This window comes from Acomys russatus, chromosome 1 (genome assembly GCF_903995435.1).
Source record: "Acomys russatus chromosome 1, mAcoRus1.1, whole genome shotgun sequence".
NCBI classification, from domain to species: domain Eukaryota; kingdom Metazoa; phylum Chordata; class Mammalia; order Rodentia; family Muridae; genus Acomys; species Acomys russatus.
Genome location: NC_067137.1, coordinates 113,774,678 through 113,793,521, shown reverse-complemented (window position 1 = coordinate 113,793,521; position 18,844 = coordinate 113,774,678). Strand labels below are relative to the sequence as shown.

Here is an 18,844-nt window from a genome sequence, read left to right as displayed (position 1 = left end):
CCTTAGTTCTGTTTCTCCAAGTCATGCTTTGTGCCCCTTATATGATAGACTCTATGTTATGTTTGTCCAAAACCACATTAATAATGGTTTGCATCACAGATCAATTCCTCTCCATGGCTGACCACTTTGGATATTCATGCTTTTAGGTCCTTTGCTCGTTTTGTTTCTCCTTCTCACCTTTCAGCCTTGTATCCTAAATATGCTAATACAATTCACATAAGAAAAACTAGGTAGCATCCAACTGATGGTTACCAGCCCCTACAAAATGCGGACCTAGTCAGCTATGAAAACAGAGAACATAGAAGCCCAAGACTGAGCTTCTCTAGTTACTAGGAGAGGGAGAAGTGAAAGGACCAGACAAACTCCATTTTGAAAAAGAAACTCCATTTTGTGTTAAACCTAGCCAAGAGCTGAACTCAGATTCCAGAAAAACCACAAACTAGTCTAAACAGAAAATTTTCCCTAGCAACACAATCAGCTCACCTTGGAAAAGTCCAAATACACTCTCTGCTGATCAAGCTGACCTGAGCAGGTGGTCTGGCACATAGCAACAACCAATTAGGAGAAGCCAGGCCAAAGTTCCTAATACCCCATGACTGCTTCAACCAATCTTTTCTATTAGCCAACTTGCCCCTATACCTATTACCCAACCAGGAAATGCCAAGGCTTGTAACTCCCTGCTTGCAGCTTTTCTGCCCAAGTGCCACCCAAATATACACTGTAAAAAACCCATTTCTTTGTCTAAAACCTATAAAAACCCCTCTCAATTGAGACTCAGGGCCATTTCCCTGCATCTGCTGTGGATGAAAGGGGTGGCCTGGGTTCAAACCTGCAATAAAGGCTTCCTTGTCATTGCATTTGGACTCGGCTCTTGGGTGGTTTGTTTGGGGAGTCTCTCGAAATTATGGGCATAACATAAATAATGTATTTTTCCTTCCTAAAATGTCCACCCCCGGCACACTCCTTATGATCCGCATGAGGTTTGGTGGGCGATGCTTGCCATTCTGAGTCAGCCAGAGTTTCAGGAAGATGCTTTTGAGGTACCTGGTACTTAGGGCTTCCTTATTCCTTCTCTAAAACTCCCTCCCCACCACGTGTGTGTGTCGGCCTCCAGTTGGCTGACCTAAATGCTGGCTTATCTCAAATGGCATGGCTCTTACCCCCTTTCCCCCTTCTCCTGGCAGCCATGAGATTTACAGCTTGCCTGCCCAGAAGATTTTCTTTTTAAACTCTACCCTCAAGCTTCCATTTGAGCCTTTTCTTAAATTGTTTCGTTTGGTTTGGTTTTTGGAGACAGGGTTTCTCTTTGTAGCCTTGGCTGTCCTGGATTTGTTCTGGCATTGAACTCACAGAGATCCGCCCAGAGTGCTGGAATTATAGGCATGTGTCACTCGCCTGGCTTCTTCTTAAATTCTCTTATCGTTGAGACTAGAAGCCCCAAGAAGGTCCCCCAATATCCCTGATAGCCTATGGTGGCTCCCCTTGACTTCCACTCACTTCTTTCCTGCCTTTTCATTAGTAATTGGCCCAGTGATTGAGCCTGATCTTGCACTCTTAGATGCCATCAGTGGGGATGGAACTCCATGTATTGTGCGACATGAGCACTCTACCAAGGGAGCAAGAGTCACTGCTACCCTTAGGATGGTAGCAAAAACTTTTCTTTCTTTCTTTCTTTTTTTTTTTCCAGACAGGGTTTCTCTGTGTAGCCTTGGCTGTCCTAGACTTGCTTTGTAGACCAGGCTATCCACAAACTCACAGAGATCTCCCTACCTCTGCTTCCCAAGTGCTGGGATTACAGGCATATGCCTACAGTTTTTTTTTTAAGATTTATTTTTTTATCTTTATTTGCATTGATGTTTTTGACAGCATGTATGTCTGTGTAAGAGTGTCAGATCCTTTGGAACAGGAGTTACAGACAGCTGTGGGCTGCCGTGTAGTTGCTGGGAAATGAACCTGGGTCCTCTGGAAGAGCAGCCAGTGCTGCTCTTAACCACTGAGCCATCTCTCTAGCCCCCAATGTAGTTATTTATTTATTTATTTATTTTGGTTTTTTGAGACAGGGTCTCTCTGTGTAGCCTTGGCTGTCCTGGACTGGCTTTGTAGACCAGGCTGGCCTCGAACTCACAGCAGTCTGCCTTCCTCTGCCTCCCGAGTGCTGGGAGTAAAGGTGTGTATCACCACACCCGGCCCCAGTATAGTTTTTAATGATTCTACTTTATTAAGATTTCCTCTTCACTACTTCCCGCACACACAGGGAAAAACAACAACAACAACAACAACAACAACAACAACAACAAAAAGAAAAGCATTTTTAAGAGCAGTTTTTCATGTTATAACTTTAACTTGAGCTCTCCCTCTGAAGATCCATGACCAACAGTAATGAATCTTTACTGCATTTCAGGATTGTTCTTGAAGAGATATTCTGCCTACAACAAAAAGAAAACCGTTTTTCGTGTTTTAAGTCTGTGCTTGTTTTGTGTGTGTGTGTGTGTGTGTGTGTGTGTGTGTGTGTGTGTACACACACATGTATCATGGTGTGCATGTGGCAATCAGCATACAACCTCAGGTATCAGGTCTTCCCTTCCACACCTTGCCTTAGTCCGGCTCTCTGTTCATGAAGTTAGCAGGCCTGTGAGCTTCTGGGAAGTCTCTTGCCCATGTCTCCCACCTCACCATAGGAATACTGGATTACAAACACAGGCTCTAGCACCCAGCTTTATATGGTTTCTAGACATGTGAACTCAAGTCCTCACCCTTGAGTAGCAAGTGCTCTACCCAGTGAGCCATCTTCCCAGCCATAAATTAGCAATTTACAACACATTTATTTATTGTCATTATTTGTGTTATAGGTTTTTTGTTTTGTTTTGTTTTCTGAAACAGAGTTTCTCCTGGAGTCCTGGCTGTCCTGGACTTGCTTTGTAGACCGGGCTGTCCTCAAACTCACAGAGATCCACCTGCCTCTGCCTCCCAAGAGCTGGGATTAAAGGTGTGTGCCAGCACACCCAGCCAGTGTTTATAATTTTAAGAGTATATAGTTATTTCCTTCTGTCTTAGTTAGGGTTTCTACTTCTGGGAGAAAACACCAATGACCAAAAAGCAGCATGGGAAAGAAAAAGGTTTAGTTGGCTTACACTTCCACATTGCTGTTCATCATTAAAGGAAGAGGACAGGAACTCAAACAGGCTGGGAACCTGGAAGCATGAGCCAATGCAGAGGCTGTGGAGGGTGCTGGTTGGTGGTTTGTTTCCCGTGACTTGCTCAGCCTGCTTTTGTTTGTTTGTTTCTGTGAGACAGGATTTCCTGTGTAATAGCCCCCTGGTTGCCCGGGACTCACTTTGTAGACAAGGCTGGCCTTGAACTCACAGAACTGCCTCCCTCTGCCTCCCAAGTGCTGGGATTTCAAGTATGAACCACTGCACCTGGCTGTTTGCGCTTTCTTATAGACTCCAGCACCACCAGCCAAGAAAGGAAACCACCCACAATCAGCTGGGCCCTCCCCTGTTGATCACTAATTGAGAAAATGCCCTATAGCTGAATCTCGTGGAGGCATTTCATAATCCTCAACTGAAGCTCCTTCTCTGACGACTTGGGTCAAGTTGATACATAAAACCAGCCTGTACACCTTTCATAACCACAGGCAAAAGGAGCATGGATGGGAGAATGGTACATGAGCTCCCAACCCCTGAAAGCTACAGACACTTGCTCTCTGCTAGAGAGGAGTCCGTTTTCTTTAGGTGTGAGGTCCAAGGTAGTTGCCTATGTCCGCAGGAAAGCCCTAACCAGACTCAGTGGGTTATTCAAACAAGCAAATGAAGGGCATGAAGTTGGAAGGGAGTTGTGGGGAGATCCAGAAGGAGCCTGAGGCTAAGAGGAGAAAGTAGGATCAGAATTGCATGTATATATGAAGTTCTCAAATACTATGTTTTAAAAAAAACCATCTGTATGTAGATACATGCAAACAAAACAACCATATGCATAAAATAGAACTTCAAAAGCCGGGTGTACTGGTGCACACCTGTAATCCCAGCACTCTGCAAGGCAAAGGCAGGCAGATCGCTGTGAGTCTGAGGCCAGCCTGGTCTACAAAGTGAATCCAGGACAGCTAAGGATTCACAGAGAAACTGTCCGGGGGGAAGGGGGGAGACTTAAAAAAAAGATTGTTTTAAAGAGTTCTTACCAGGAAATCCACGGGGTCTTCAGGTCTCACCTTGCAACATTCGTTGAGCCCCCGCATCAGTGTGGGCATCACATAAGTCATCAGGTAGTTCCTTAAGGGGATGGACTGGGCTTCCAGCAGTTCCCTCTCCTCTCTTTTCACTTCCTCTAGCCGTTTATTCTAAGGACATAATAGCACATGGGCATGCAGAGATGCACAGTCAGAAAAGAAAGAGCATGAGAGCATTTGACACTGCTGTCCCCACAGGGCATTAAGACTGGACCTGTTTCCAGGCCAGACTGGTCTATGAAGTGCGTCCGGGACAGCCAATGCTACACGGAGAAACCCTGTCTCGGAAAAAAAAAAAATTTGTTGTGATAGATTTTCGAATCTTTTGCTGAGTCATAAGATGGTTCTACTTTATCTGTTTGTTGATTATTGTACATGTATATATGTACATGGTGTATGTGGGGCCTTGCATGCTACAGTGCAGTGTAGAGACCAGAGGTTTTGAGAGTTGTTTCTCTTCTCTCCGTTCACCATGTGAGTCCTGGAGATGGAACTCCAGGTGTCAGGCTTATGAGGCAAGCATCTTTACCTGCTGAGCCATCTAGCTGGCCTCCTGTTTGCCTATATTGAACAAACATTGTATCCCTGCTATAAAACAACTTGGCTATAGTGTATAATATTTCCCAATGTTTTTCCTACCCATGTACGTGTATGTAATTGTATTCATGTATGTGTGTCTGTGTTGACCAGAGGACAGTCTCAGGTGTCATCCTCAGGAATACTGTCTATCTACTTTGACACAGGGACAGGGTCTTTCAGGCCCTGGAGAATCACCAAATAAGGTGGACTGGCTGACTACCAAGGCCCAGAGATCCTCTTGACTTGGCCTCCCCAGTGCTGGAATTACAAGAACATGCACTGTGCCTGGCATTTTGATACAGGTTCTGGGTTGTAGTAATGAGGAGACAGGGACACAGCTTTCACACTGCCATCTTCAAGAGCATGAGAAGCTGCCTTAATATAAGATTTATTTTTGATTTCAGTTATGTCTGTGTGAGTATATGCCATGTGAGTGCAGATCCCCAAAGAGGCCAGAAAAGGGCACTGGATCGCCTAACCAGGAGCTGTGCATGGTCACCAGCTGTCTGTCATGGGTCCTAGCCTCCAGAAAAGCAGCAAGTGATTTAACTGCTCAGCCACCTCTCCAGCCCCCAGCCCCTAATCTTCTAGGGATTGTGACTCAGGCCATTCCAGGAACGGTGGCTTTGACACAGAAAAGGATTTCATGCCTACCCAGTTGTTGGGGGAGGTTTCATCAAAGATATCAAGAGAGGCTCATGCAGAAGAGTTTTGGAGAACCAGAGAATTCCGAAAGAAGATCTTACCCAAGTGTGGGTGTGTGCTTCCCAAGGGAACGTGGCGGAGTGAGGATTGCCCAAGTGTGGGTGTGTGCATCCCAAGGGAACGTGGAGGAGTGATATCCTGCCTGGATGATGTCTGTGTGAGGGTGTTGGATCCTAGAGTTACAAACCGTTGTAGGCTGCCATGTGGGTGCTGGGAAATGAACCCAGCTACTCTGGAAGAGCAGTTGGTAGGAGGGAGTGGGGACTGAGATGTGAGAAGGCTGTGCTGGTGTTTCCTAATTTCCTCCTTGATTTCTCCAGCAACCCTGCTATTCATTCAAATTTGTGGTTAATAATTTGGAATTTTTGCATTTGTTAAGCTTGCTGTGACAATCTTAGAGAAAGTTCCACTTCCACGTGTGCCTTATCTGTTAGATGGAATACTCGATAGATACAAGTTAAATATAGTTGATCTGTGATACAGTTTAGCAGTGATGTACTCTCGGTGAGATTTTGTTTGGCAGACTCATCTAAATATGAGACTGGGGCACTGAAGTCTCTCACTACTATTGTGTCAGGACCTATGTGACGTCCTATGCCTTTTCATGATTGTTTTATACAAATTTACAATTGTTACATCTTCTTGATGACTGTTCCCATTATTAGTATGGAGTGTCCCTCTTTGTCTGACCAGTTTTGCTCTGACGTCTACTTTATGAACCATATGACTCTAGCCAGGTGTGGTGCTGCACACCTTTAATCCCAGCACGCCGGAGGCAGAGGCAGGTGGATTTGGCGGCTAATATGTCTGACTCAGCAAACTTTCGGCTGTTGAGGTTAACCAGTCCCTTAAAGTCATAAAAGATAGAGAGGCAATAGAGGACCCAGTGCATTTCCTACCCTGTGGGTTTCCTCTTCCCTGGGAGCTGTCAGCCACCAGCTTATGAAGGCTGGAGGAGCAGAAGGCCAGGCACAGAGCCTGGAGGCCAAAAGCAATATGGAGGATGGGAATCACTTCAAGGAGATAGTTGAACTTTCCTTAGGGAGAACAAAGGCTATATAGTCCCTAGGGAGTTGGCGCATGGGACCCTCAGGATAGGTGTATTCAGGGAGATCAAAGGCCATATAGTTCTTAGAAGGTGGGGGGCCTCTCAGGGAAGTGTTCATAACCGGTTGGAACTAGACACCCCAAGGATGTTTGGTTTGCATTTGGCAGCACACTCCAATTATATGAATGGGAACACTACCTAATTATCCTATGGGGGCGGCTAGCAGGGAACCAATGGCCATACATCAAATGTAGTTAGGGGCATCTGTGCCTAAAGACTATCTCCATACGTGATCAGGCAGAGCGTATGAGGCCCTGCTTGGGAGAGGGAATCCTCCATCTAGCTCAGAAAGGCTATCTTTAGTATTAAGCATTAACTGTAAACATTCACTTCTCTCACCTTCTGATTGGTTTAATAAATATCTGAACAGCTTATAGCAAAAGCAGGAGCGGAAGGCAGGACTTCCAGGCAGAAATAGAAACTCTGGGAAAGAATTCAGGTGGGAAGAGTTGCCAGCCAGACACAGAAGAAGAAACAGTGCCGGGACTAAGACTGAGAGATAAAGGGTTACGTGGCAGAACACAGATCAATATAACAAGTTCATTTAAGTTACGAGCTAGTTGGGTAACAAGCCTAAACTGAGGCCAACTTTTATAATATATGTAATATGTCCTCGTGTTATTATTGGGAGCTGGTGGTCCCAGACAGTCCCATTATAATTGGACCCAATGGTTATATTTGGAACCAAATATTTATACATATGCATTATTAATAGCTATTACTGTTCTAGTGCTAGAAAGAGACACCATGACCAAGGCAACTCTCATAAAAGAAAGCACTTAATTGGGGGACCTTTTAGTTTTAGAGGGTTATCCATTACCATCATGGTGGCAAGCAGGCAGACATGGTGCTGGAGCAGTAACTGACGGCTTTACGTCCTGATCCACAAGCAGAAGGAAGAGAAACACTGTGCCTGGCGTGAGCTTTTGAAGTCTCAAACCCCACCAACACTGGCACACCTCCTCCAACAAGGACACACCTACTCCAACAAGGACACACCTCCTCCAATAAGGACACACCTCCTCCAACAAGGACACACCTACTCCAACAAGGACACACCTCCTCCAACAATGACATACCTACTCCAACAAGGACACACCTCCTCCAACAAGGACACACCTCCTCCAACAAGGACACACCTACTCCAACAAGTACACACCTACTCCAACAAGGACACACCTACTCCAACAAGGACACACCTCCTCCAACAAGGACACACCTCCTCCAACAAGGACACACCTCCTCCAACAAGGCTGCACCTCCTAATCCTCCCCAAACAGTTCAGCAACTGTGGACTAGGCATGCAAATAAGAGCCTATTGGGTAATCGATCCACCATAACTATCAATCATCTGTTCGTTCTGAGTTAGCCATCTCCTGGCCCCAGCCCTGATTGGCTCTGTTGGAGCACAAGGTCGACACCAGCAGCCGCTAACTAGAGTGTTTCAAGGAGTCAGATCCAAAACATGTATAGAGTAAGTAAAGAGCACAAGGGGTAGTAACAAGAGAGGCACAGACCTCCTAGGTCTCAGCAATGTGCCTGGCCTTCTGCCTAGAAGGGCACAACTGAGCTCTAAAGAGACACAATGCTGGGCTGGGTGTTGTGGTGTGTGCCTTTAATCCCAGTACTCGGGGAGGCAGAGGCAGGTGGATCACTGTGAGTTTGAGGCCAGCCTGGTCTACAAAGTGAGTCTAGGACAGCCAAGGCTACACAGGGAAACCCTGTCTCAAAAAACAAAACAAAAACAAACAAACAAAAAAAAGAGGCACAATGCTGGCTGGGTGTTGTGGTGCACACCTTTAATCCCAGTACTGGGGGAGGCAGAGGCAGGTGGATCACTGTGAGTTTGAGGCCAGCCTGATCTACAAAGTGAGTCTAGGACAGCCAAAGCTACACAGAGAAGCCCTGTCTCAAAAAACAAAACAAAACACACACAGGGGGCGGGGGGAGAGGAGAGCGATGCTTTTGGCTTTTCCCACTCTACATAATTTGCTGGTTGGACAGGACATGGAAGGCAGCCTCACCCCCTCCCACCCCATCTCTCTCTTTACCCTGGGAGCTATTTCTCGTGAGCTCTCAGATTGGACTCAGGTCTAGGGCACCAGGTTTAAGCACTACATTCCCCCTTCCTGAGTCTTCTCTCAGCCCCCTTTAAAAGATGTTAACCTGCTATCTTCTCAGATCTCTAGCTCTTTGAATAAAGCATGACCTAAAGATGCAATTCCTAGGACTGGAAAGATGAGTCAGCGGTGAAGAGCATTGACTGCTCCTCTATAGGACCTGGGTTCAATTCCCAGCACCCACATGGTGGCTCACAACCACCTGTAACTCCAGCTCCAGGGGATCCAACACCCTCTTCTGGCCTCTGCAGACACTTGTATGCACGCAGTACACAAACATACATACACACAAAACACCCATACACACAGAAATAAAATAAAAAAGATTACATTCCTGTCTGTGTTATTGGTCTCTGTGATGACACACAGGTGTCCTGGCCACCAAAGGTGTGTGCGTGCATAAGAGCTAGTCCCCTTTTATTCCTCAGTATTTATTGAGTGTCTGGTATGTGTCAGACCCTGTTCAAAGCAGGAACGGTACAGCAGGGAAGAGCAAACATGGGTACCAATGCTCACACAATTTGTCTAGGCCAGGAAAAGGCAAGAAAAGATAAGTAAGTATATAAAAGCTACATTATGTCAGATACAATAAATGTAAAGGAGAAAGAAGAAGCATAAAGGGAGTTAATTGTAGCATACTATGGAGAGAGGCCCGAGTTGGTATTTTACATGCGGTGGCAAGGGAGCCTTTTGTTAATAGAGACTAAAAGCAAACAAGGAAAATGTAAGACTACATTCTTTGAGATGGGACTGTTAGAGGCTTCCAGGTCACACTGGACCTTGTGGGCCACAGGAAGTAGTACTGACTTTATTCAGGGGTTCTGGGAAACCCACGCAGAGTGCCACCCGAGCCTGGCCAGCTGCCAGTGGATTGTGGAAGTACCCTCTGGAAGAGGTGTGGAAAAAGACGAGATAACAAAGATTGGCCTTGTAAATCTTGCAAGAATCACTGACCGGAGCCAGACATGGTGGCTCTCTATTGGAATGTCAAGCAACTGAGAGGATGAGGCAGGAGGATTGCTATGAATTTGAGGCCAATCTGGACTTCATAGTGAATGAGAGACCAGCCTGGACCACAGTGAGACCTTGTATTCAAACAGACAAAACCTGACCCTGACCAGAAGCAGAGGGCCAGATTACAGTGCTAATTTTGGAAGCAGAAGCACTCAGTGTCTTAAGGGGTGAGCAGAGTGAGGCGTCCCGGCTAAGTTAGACAGAGAGACAGAGCAAGGAGCATCCGTCACAAGCTTGGCTCACAATGCAATGTTACGGCATGATGGTTTTAATAATTTTATTTGTTATTTTATGTGTACAAGTGTTTGTCTGCATGTATGTCTGTGTGCCACATGTGTACAGTGACGATGGAGGCCAGGAGAAGGCGTCAGATCCCCTGGGACTGGACCCACAGATGGTTTTGAGCCTTCATGTGGGTGCTGGGACTCACCCCCAGTTGCTCTAGAAGAGTGGCTGGTGGTTTTTACCCATATTATGAACAGTAATAGCAATGGCTACTTACTGGTACCAGGTAAAGCGCATGGATGCCTTCTGTAAATAGCACTCAGCACTCGTGACCAGTAAAGCTATCCGGAGCATTTCTATGCTGGCCTAAGTGACTTAACCCCAGCCTTACACAGCCTCGCACTCACCCATTCCTCCCAGCGGGCTAACTTCTCTGCCATCTCCACGGCTTCCTTGTGTTCACGCTCTGCCCTCTCAGCAGCTTCCTTGGCCAGGCGTTCCTCTGCGGCTTTCTTCTCCTCTTCGGCCTTTTCTTCATCTGTTAAGCCGTAATTCCGAGGCTCCCCAATCTCTTTGATGAGCTCTTTGATGGCAAGTCTGTTCTGGGCATCTTCAAGTTTTCCTACATCTTTAAATACCAGAAGAGAGGAGACCTACACATAGATCCTAGACGTGTCTGTGATTAAAAAAGCACTCTGGACAAGTGTGTAAGAAATGGTCATGTCATCATTGCATTGTCTAGTTGGCAGTGAAGTCCAGACTTTCATTTCTCAAGGGTAATTACCACAGTGGAATCTGAGAGTCAGAGACAGGAGGATTTGAGCTTTTCTCTTAGAGCTCTTTTTCTGTCTGTTTGCAATAAGATCACACTACACGGCCTTAAATAGACTGGAATTCACTATGCAGACTAGGCCTCTTGTTCTTCTGAGTGCTCAGATTATAGGCACTCACCTATGCCCTTACTGAGTTTTAGAAGTCATCATCGATCTTCGTGGATCCAAGTAGGAACAGACTGTACTATATAGTCTGAGGGTTATTTTGTTTTATTGTGTGTGTGTGTGTGTGTGTGTGTGTGTGTGTGTGTGTGTGTGTGTATGGTATGTATATATGTTTGCATGCTTTATAGGTGTGGGCATACATGTTGTAGGTGCACTATACATGTGTGCATGTGCATGTGGAAGCCTGAGGTTGACCTCCTTAATTGTGCTCCGCCTTCTTTTTTAAAATTAATTAATTTATTATGTATACAGTGCACATTATACCACATTATAGATGGTTGTAAGCCACCATGTGGTTGTTGGGAATTGAACTCAGGACCTCTAAAAGAGCAGTCAGTGCTCTTAACCACTGAGCCATCTCTCTAGCCTCCTTAATCAAGGCATGGTCTCTCAATTTAAGCCAGAGCTCACTGATAAAGGCCAGTTTAGCTAGCCTGCTTGCTTAGGTAATCTCCCTTCCACAGTTAGCATTACAGATGGGCCACCATGCCTGTCCACCATTCAAATACCAGCTATACCCTGCTATCATATGGACCATTTGTTTCCCTTTGTTTTCATGTTTATTTTATTTTTGATCATGTATGTGGGATGGGGGATATGTGCATGTGTGTGCCAATGCCTGCAAAGGGTAGAGGAGGGTATTAGAGTAAAGAGTAACTACCGCAGCTGGCTTCCCATGTTCGCTTCACAATAAACTAACCATTTCAGATAACTCACTTGACTGTGATGAAGGTCAGACTCCAGGAAGTCTGACTAACATTAATGTCAAGGCCAGAGAGCATCCATATGTGAGCCCCAGGCACTTAGCCTGTGTCTACAGAGAATGAGGGCAGTGACTACATTTAGGTTCTGTCTCTTTCAGACTCAAATTCAGACTGCCTCCCGGGATTAATGACTGGGATTAATGACTTGCATCACTGCTACCCAGCCTGGTTTTTTTGTTTTGTTTTGTTTTGTTTTTGTTTTTGTTTTTGTTTTGACACAGAGTCTGGATATATGGTTCAGGCTGGCTTTGAACTTGTGATCTTGATGCTAAGAACTAAGCCCTTAAAGGGCTAGAAGTATAGCTCAATGAAACATTTGCCTAGCAGTCATGAGGCCCTGGGTTTAATTCCCAATAACAGAAAACAACAACAACAAAAAACATTGGAAAAGTAAGCAAAAAGTGTTTTATCTGCCACCTCATCACTGCTTGACCTCTGACATTTCATTGTCCAAATGCGAAGCATAGCATGTGCATATTGCACTGTGCTCCCCCCCCCACCCCCCGAATATCAGGAGTAATGACAGCGTTCGTGTCACTAGCGCTGGAAAATGTTTTGAAAGGACTCTAGTTTTGGAGACCGTGCTGGCTCATGGGGAGCAGCTGCAGACATCTATCGACCTAGACTGGCAAGGCTTGGCCCTCTAGGGGTGTGTGGGATGGGGACAGAGTCTAGTCCAGCTCTGAACATAGCCTGCAGTGGAACTTGGAAATTCCAGGACCCTAGGAGGGTGGCCAGAGAGCCAGGAAAGCATGCTAGTCTAGAGAGGAGGAAGTCCAAAGAGAGACCAGATCTGGGAAACTGGGAGAGAATGATGGAAAGAGAGAGAGACAGACAGACAGACAGACAGACAGAGACGGGGGTGGGGAGATCCCAGCACCTTCATTTCTGGCTTTGAGGCACCCTTCACCTGGGTGCTTCTTTTTCCTTGCTCTTATGCCATCTCCCTGTTGTAGGCATGGCCATGAAGCCAAACAGCAGAGACAGGCAAGAACGGGGCGGGAGGGGGCTGCCCATTCATTCCTCTTGTCCTTTCTGCCATCAGTGTCTCTCCCTCAGGCCTTCCTGGTCTTGCTATTTTAAAAAACTGGGAGGTTTTATATTATGATTTTTTTTGTTGTTGTTTTTAGAGACAGGGTTTCTCTGTGTTAGTGTTGGCTGTCCTGGACTCACTTTGTAGACCAGGCTGGCCTCAAACTCACAACCATCTGCCTGCCTCTGCCTCCCAAGTGCTGGGATTAAAGGTGTGTGTCACCATGCCCGCTTGACTTTATGGAAAAGATAATGGTGAACATTCTTCTGAAATTCACCACTCTTCCATAGTTCTGTAAGTACAAATGAACATATGTGGAGGTGAAGGGCCCTCACATGTAAAATGAGAGCTTTCACATGAAATGTGCCTGACTTGCAAAAAAAGACATGTAAACGGAGGCAAACCCCAGTCACTATGCAGAGTGGAAAAACAAACCCCTCTTTCCTTGCTCCTCAACCCCGGAAGACATGTCAAGATCCAGAAAACCAAGAGGGAACTCAGGGGTTCACCAAGTCAAGGGGCAGAAAGCCAGCAGGCAACTCAGGGGTTCACGGAGTCAAGGGTACAAGATTGCTCTGCACTCTGGAATCTGGAGTCATGGGTGAGAAAAAAAGAGGAAGCTAAAACCTACTTCCTAGGTACTTCCTGCATGCTAAGCTCTGATACCTGTTTACAGGAAGCGAAGAAGTGTACAGAGGAAATATTTCCTGTTTTGGGGTAGCATGATGTAAGCTGACCAAACTTAAAGGCCAGGAGAGGTCTATGCTGAGCACCAGTGCTTGACAGTGCAGCGGGGACAGAGCCTTGCTCAGGGAGGGAGCCTGGGGCAGTGCTCAAAGCAGACAGCTGCAAACACATCCTTCTTTTCAGGTATAGACCAGTTTAACTTTCAATCTTGTAATCCACTCATATATTTCTGTATAATAATAGCATGTCAACACTCTACCCCCCCCCCCCCAGATCAAATGGCTGTCCCGGAGGAGTGCTCAGTTGATCCGTGGCTTCCAGTCACACATTAAACCCCTAGTCCTCCCTCAGCCCTACAATCCCAGTCTCACAATGCAACAGGGCTGGATGGTGTGTTAGAGGTCACTTCATACGAACCAATGTGTATTGGGTGAATTTCAATTTCGTCAAAGTAGTTGAAGACTGTTTCATCATCGGTATTGATGTCCCGGTAGTTGCTGAGAGACCGGAGGTATCGGTCCTGGCTGTAGTGAGTTCCCGCCATAACACTTTCTGGAAGGTTCATCACTCGCTCCTTCAGAAACTCATCCGAGGCGTCCAGACCGCACACAAATTCTGGGGAGAGGGAAAAACTCTGAGGCCAGCACAGCACAGCAGGGATGAACAGCCACAGCTAACCAATATGTCTGGCCAGCAGCTGGGACCTCACTTTGCTGCAAAGGGCCTGCCAGGTTGGCCTTCTTATCACCTTTCCTGGATGAGAGAAATGCAAGCAGACCTCACAACTCCAGAGAATCACAGCCCAATTGGGAGTATGCAGCATCTGTTTTCTTTTCTCTCCCTCCTTCCTTCCCTCCTCCCTCTCTTCCTATAAAGGCAGCAGACACTGTTAAATAGAAAATCTCTAATAACCCTAAAATGGTCACATCTCTAGGCTTTCACTCCTGCATCTGGCATGCGTGGGAAAGATGTCCCCACAGGATAGGGGAGGTTTAATAAAGTTTCAGCGTTGGTTTTCTAGCTTTTTATTTGTTTGTTTGTTTGGTTGGTTTGATATTTCAAGACAGGGTTTCTCTGTGTAGCCTTGGCTGTCCTGGACTCACTTTGTAGGCCAGGCTGCCCTTGAACTCACAGTGATCCTCCTGCCTCTGCCTCCGGAGTGCTAGGATTAAAGGTGTGCACCACCATGCCTGGCCAAGGTTTATTTTTTTACTTTTAGTTATGTGTGTGCCAGTGTGTATGTGTGTGTGGTGATCAAAGAGGCCAGAGCAGAACACTGGATCCGCTAGAGCTGAAGTGAGCAAGGCAAAGTAGGTACTAGGAACCAAACTCCAATCCTCTGAAAGACCAGGAAGAATGCTGGATTAGTTACTTTCTGTTGCTGTGATAAAACACCATGACCTGCCAGACATGGTGGTGCATGCCTTTAATCTCAGAACTTGGGAGGCAGAGGCAGGAGGATCACTGTGAGTTCGAGGCCAGTTTGGTCTACAAAGTGAGTCCAGGACAGCCAAAGCTATATAGAGAAACTTTGTCTTGAAAAACCAAAAAATAAGATAAAAAATTAAAAAAAAAAAAAAAAAAACCAAAACCAAACAAACAAAAAACCCACCATGACCAGGTATGGCGGCTGGGGCAGCCAGCTGAGAGCTCACCTCTTGAACTGCAAGCAGGAAGCAGACAGAAGGAGAGCAAACTCAAATGAGTATTTAAACTCTTAAAGGCTGCTTTCAAATAGCGCCACCAACTTGGGACCAAACGTTCAAATGCATGAGTCTCTGGGGGACATTCTCACTCACGGCACCACCAGTTCTTAACTGCTGAGCCATTTCTCCAGCCCTCAGTGAGGTTTTATCACATTCAATGCTTGATGCATTTTGAACTGAATTTTATCCAGTTGCCTAGGTGACAGCTTAGGCTCTACCATGGAATTTGCCAAAATGAACTCCTTAGAAGCATTTCACAATCCTAAACCAGGTAGCCCTGGTTTGTTAAAGCAATTAACTTCATTTTTTTCTTTTTCTAATGTGTATGTGTACATGAAGGAGACGACTGAGAAACCCTTTTAGGCATTTCATGTATCTGCACTAGTTTCAGGGTGCATGACTCTCATTCCTGAGCTAGAGAGATGACTGAGCAGTTAAGAATGCTTGTTGGTAGCCAGGCGTGGTGGTACACGCCTTTAATCCCAGCACTCAGGAGGCAGAGGCAGGCAGATCCCCATGAGTTTGAGGCCAGCCTGGTCTATAAAGGAGTCCAGGACAGCCAGGACTACAAGAGAAACTTTGTCTCAAAAAAAAAAAAAAAAAAAAAAAGTTTGTTGGAACCTGGCTGTGGTGGTATATGCCTTTAATCCTAGTGCTTGGAGTTCAAGGCCAGCGTGGTCTATATTTTAAGTTCCAGGGTAGCCAGGATACAAAGAGAGACCCTGTCTCAAAAAGCAAAAAAATAAAATAAACAAGAGTATGCACTTGGGAGACAGAGGCAGGCGGATCGCTGTGAGTTCGAGGCCAGCCTGGTCTACAAAGTGAGTCTGGGACAGCCAAGGCTACACAGAGAAACCCTGTCTGGAAAAACCAAAACCAAAACCACAAAAACAAACAACAACAACAACAAACCAAAAACAAACAAAAAAAAAAGAGTACTTGCTGCTCTGTTACAGAATCACAGTTCTAGCTCCAGAGTTTAGTTCCAAGTAGTCACACTGGGCAGCTCAAAACTACTAACATCTCCAACTTCTGGGGATCCACACTTCTGGGCTTCCAGGCTCCCTAAACACATGTACACAAACCCCCACATTGTGTGTGTGTATGTGTGTGTACATGCATGGGTATCACTAAAAAGAAAGTAAATCTTTAAAAAGTAAATTCTTTCTTGAAGATGACGGCTATCTGGATGTCTCAGTATTTCTAGAAACTTCTCTGTCAGCTGCTCCTGGTCTAAGAGGATGGATGGATACCCTGAACTTTGTTCCTGAAGGACCTGGTGCCAATGAGGTGACTTTTTAGTTACAACTTTGTCCAGAGTTAGTGAAAATGGCTGTTCTTGTCTTGATCACATGAACTCCCAAGTATTCACATATTTCATAAACCACTAAAAATGTAGGGGATCTAGGACTGGTGTGTGTGTGTGTGTGTGTGTGTGTGTGTGTGTGTGTCTACACTTGGGTATGGCATATGAGTGCAGGTGCCCACAGACGCCAGAGGCATTAGATCCCCTAGAGCTGGTGGTACAAACAGTTGTAAGTCACCTGGCTTTGGAGGGCAGCAAGTGTTCTTAACTGTTGAGCCATCTTTCCAAACCCTCTCCATCTTATTTTCTGAGACAGGTTCCTTCACTGAACGTGGAGCTCACCCATTCAGGGACAGATGGCCAGCAAGTTCCTGGCATCCTTTTTCTCTGTCTCCCGCTACGGTTGGCTTTCCCGTGTGTGGGTGTTGGTGTCTTTATGCTCAGGCATCATGCTTGCGGGACAAGCATTCTGTCAACTGACCATCCCCGGCCCTTACAGTGAAGGGCTTTAAAGTTCACTGAAAGGTTACAGAAAGGCCTGCTTGGTGCTCAGCCCAGCGGGTGGTGTGGAGCTGTGTAGGTCACCGTCAGAACAGTGAGATGCTTCTGAGAAAGCACTTGACAGAGCTCACTGCCTTGGCATCAAGGGTGGTCCAGGAAGCTCTACCCCGGCCCATCCTACTTCCTGGGCTGAGTGTCTTCCGGACAGGACCAGACCCATCTCGAGAGCAGCTACTGGGTAGGGAAGGAGCTGTGGATGCAGGGCCAGCCCCTGGGGGGGTGGGGGTGGGGAGACAGCACAACCAGCAGCCAGACCACTTGCATGTCGGCTGCATTGGGCCTGGTGACAGGGGGAGGAGTAGGAACAGGTGCTCTCAGGGAATTTGTGTCCTGGAACTTTAGTGTCTCTGATATTCATCTGTGGCACATTCTCTAACTTCCGAGTTTGTGCTTGAGCAGATGTCCCCCCCCCCTTTTTTTTCTTCTCCCTAAAAATGCATCTAATTCATTAAACTTGTAAAGATGGCTGCCAGCTGTGGTGGTGCATGCCTTAAATTCCAGCACAGGGAGGCAGAGGCAAGTGGATTTCTGTTAGTTTGAGGTTAGCATGGTCTATAGAGCAAGTTCCAGGACAGCCAGAGCTGATAGCAGAGAAACCCTGTCTTGAAAGGCTAAAATAAAATATCATATGGTATAAAAGAGATTGAATAGCAGTCCCTTATACGTGTCCTTGGAGAAGGGAGGAGATAGCCCTGTGACAAGTATGAGACCCCGAGTTCAATCCCCAGCTCCCCGAGAAAAGACCTGTGTGGTGCCATCCACCCAGATGCCCTGGGGAGACAAGAAACCCTGGTGCTCACTGGCTGGATGCTGGCTGAATTGGCAAGTGCCAGGTTTGGTAAGAAACCTTGTCTCACAAAACAAGGTGTATAGCTCCTGAAAAATGACACCTGAAGTTGACCTCCTCTTTCACAGGCATGTCTGTACATGCACATTTTTGTACATATCAAAGCTTACACACACACACACACACGCACACACACGTAGCCTTGGAGAAATATTTTCAACTTACCAGGTATAATTAATTTATCAAAGGGAAACATTTTGCCTTTGATTTCTTCTTCTTCCTCATCATCTTCCTCTAGTAAAACAAAAATATGTGTAGTTATGCCTTTTCTATATTCCTAGGGGTCACAGTAAAAGTTCAAGTGCTATTTTTGTTTTGTTTTGTTTTTTGAGATAGGGTTTCTCTTGTAGTCTTGGCTGTCCTGGACTTGTTTTGAAGACCAGGCTGTCCTCAACTCACAGAGATCCATCTGCCTCTGCCTTGCAAGTGCTGGGATTAAAGGCATGCACCAGCACCATCAGGCCTCAAGTGCTATTTTTTAATTAGAAAAACATTTTTTTGGCTTTTTGACACAAGGTTCACACTGTAGCACAGGCTGGACTTGCGTTCACAGCAATTCTTCTGCCTCGGCCTCTCATTATGTAGCCCAGGCTAGCCTTGAACATTCAAACTTCCTGCCTCTTCTTCCCCTATACTAAAATTACAGGAATATGCCATGCAGACCTGGCTTCAGATGTCATATTGTACATATATGTGTCTATACATGTGTGCTTCTGTGTGTCCATGCATGTGGAGGCCTGAGGTGTACACGAGGTGTCTTCTTCCATAATTCCTTACCTTATTTGGGTGAAGGACAAGGTCTTTCGTGGAGCCTAGTTCTCAGTGATTTGGCTAGACTGGTTGGTCATTCGGCTCCAGGAGTCTGTACACCCCCAATGGCAGGGTTACAGGCACAGGCCAGCATCCCCATCTGGGAGTTGGGCTTTAGCCCTACGACCTCATGCTTGTGTGGCATGGCAAGCACCT

At 46.1% G+C, this 18,844-nt stretch overlaps 1 protein-coding gene across 1 annotated transcript in view; it reads right to left on the bottom strand.

Moving 5' to 3' along the window:
* Nucleotides 1–2,387: 2,387 nt before the first annotated feature.
* Ak7 (adenylate kinase 7) overlaps nt 2,388–18,844 on the bottom strand; it is a 61,615-nt gene continuing 45,158 nt past the window's right edge. Inside the window, exons 14-18 of the mRNA XM_051151998.1 lie at nt 18,044–18,112; nt 13,876–14,073; nt 10,384–10,604; nt 4,178–4,336; nt 2,388–2,426 (exon numbers count right to left, since the gene is read on the bottom strand). Coding sequence (XP_051007955.1) covers nt 2,388–2,426; nt 4,178–4,336; nt 10,384–10,604; nt 13,876–14,073; nt 18,044–18,112 — 686 coding nt within the window. The remainder of the gene's footprint in view (nt 2,427–4,177; nt 4,337–10,383; nt 10,605–13,875; nt 14,074–18,043; nt 18,113–18,844) is intronic.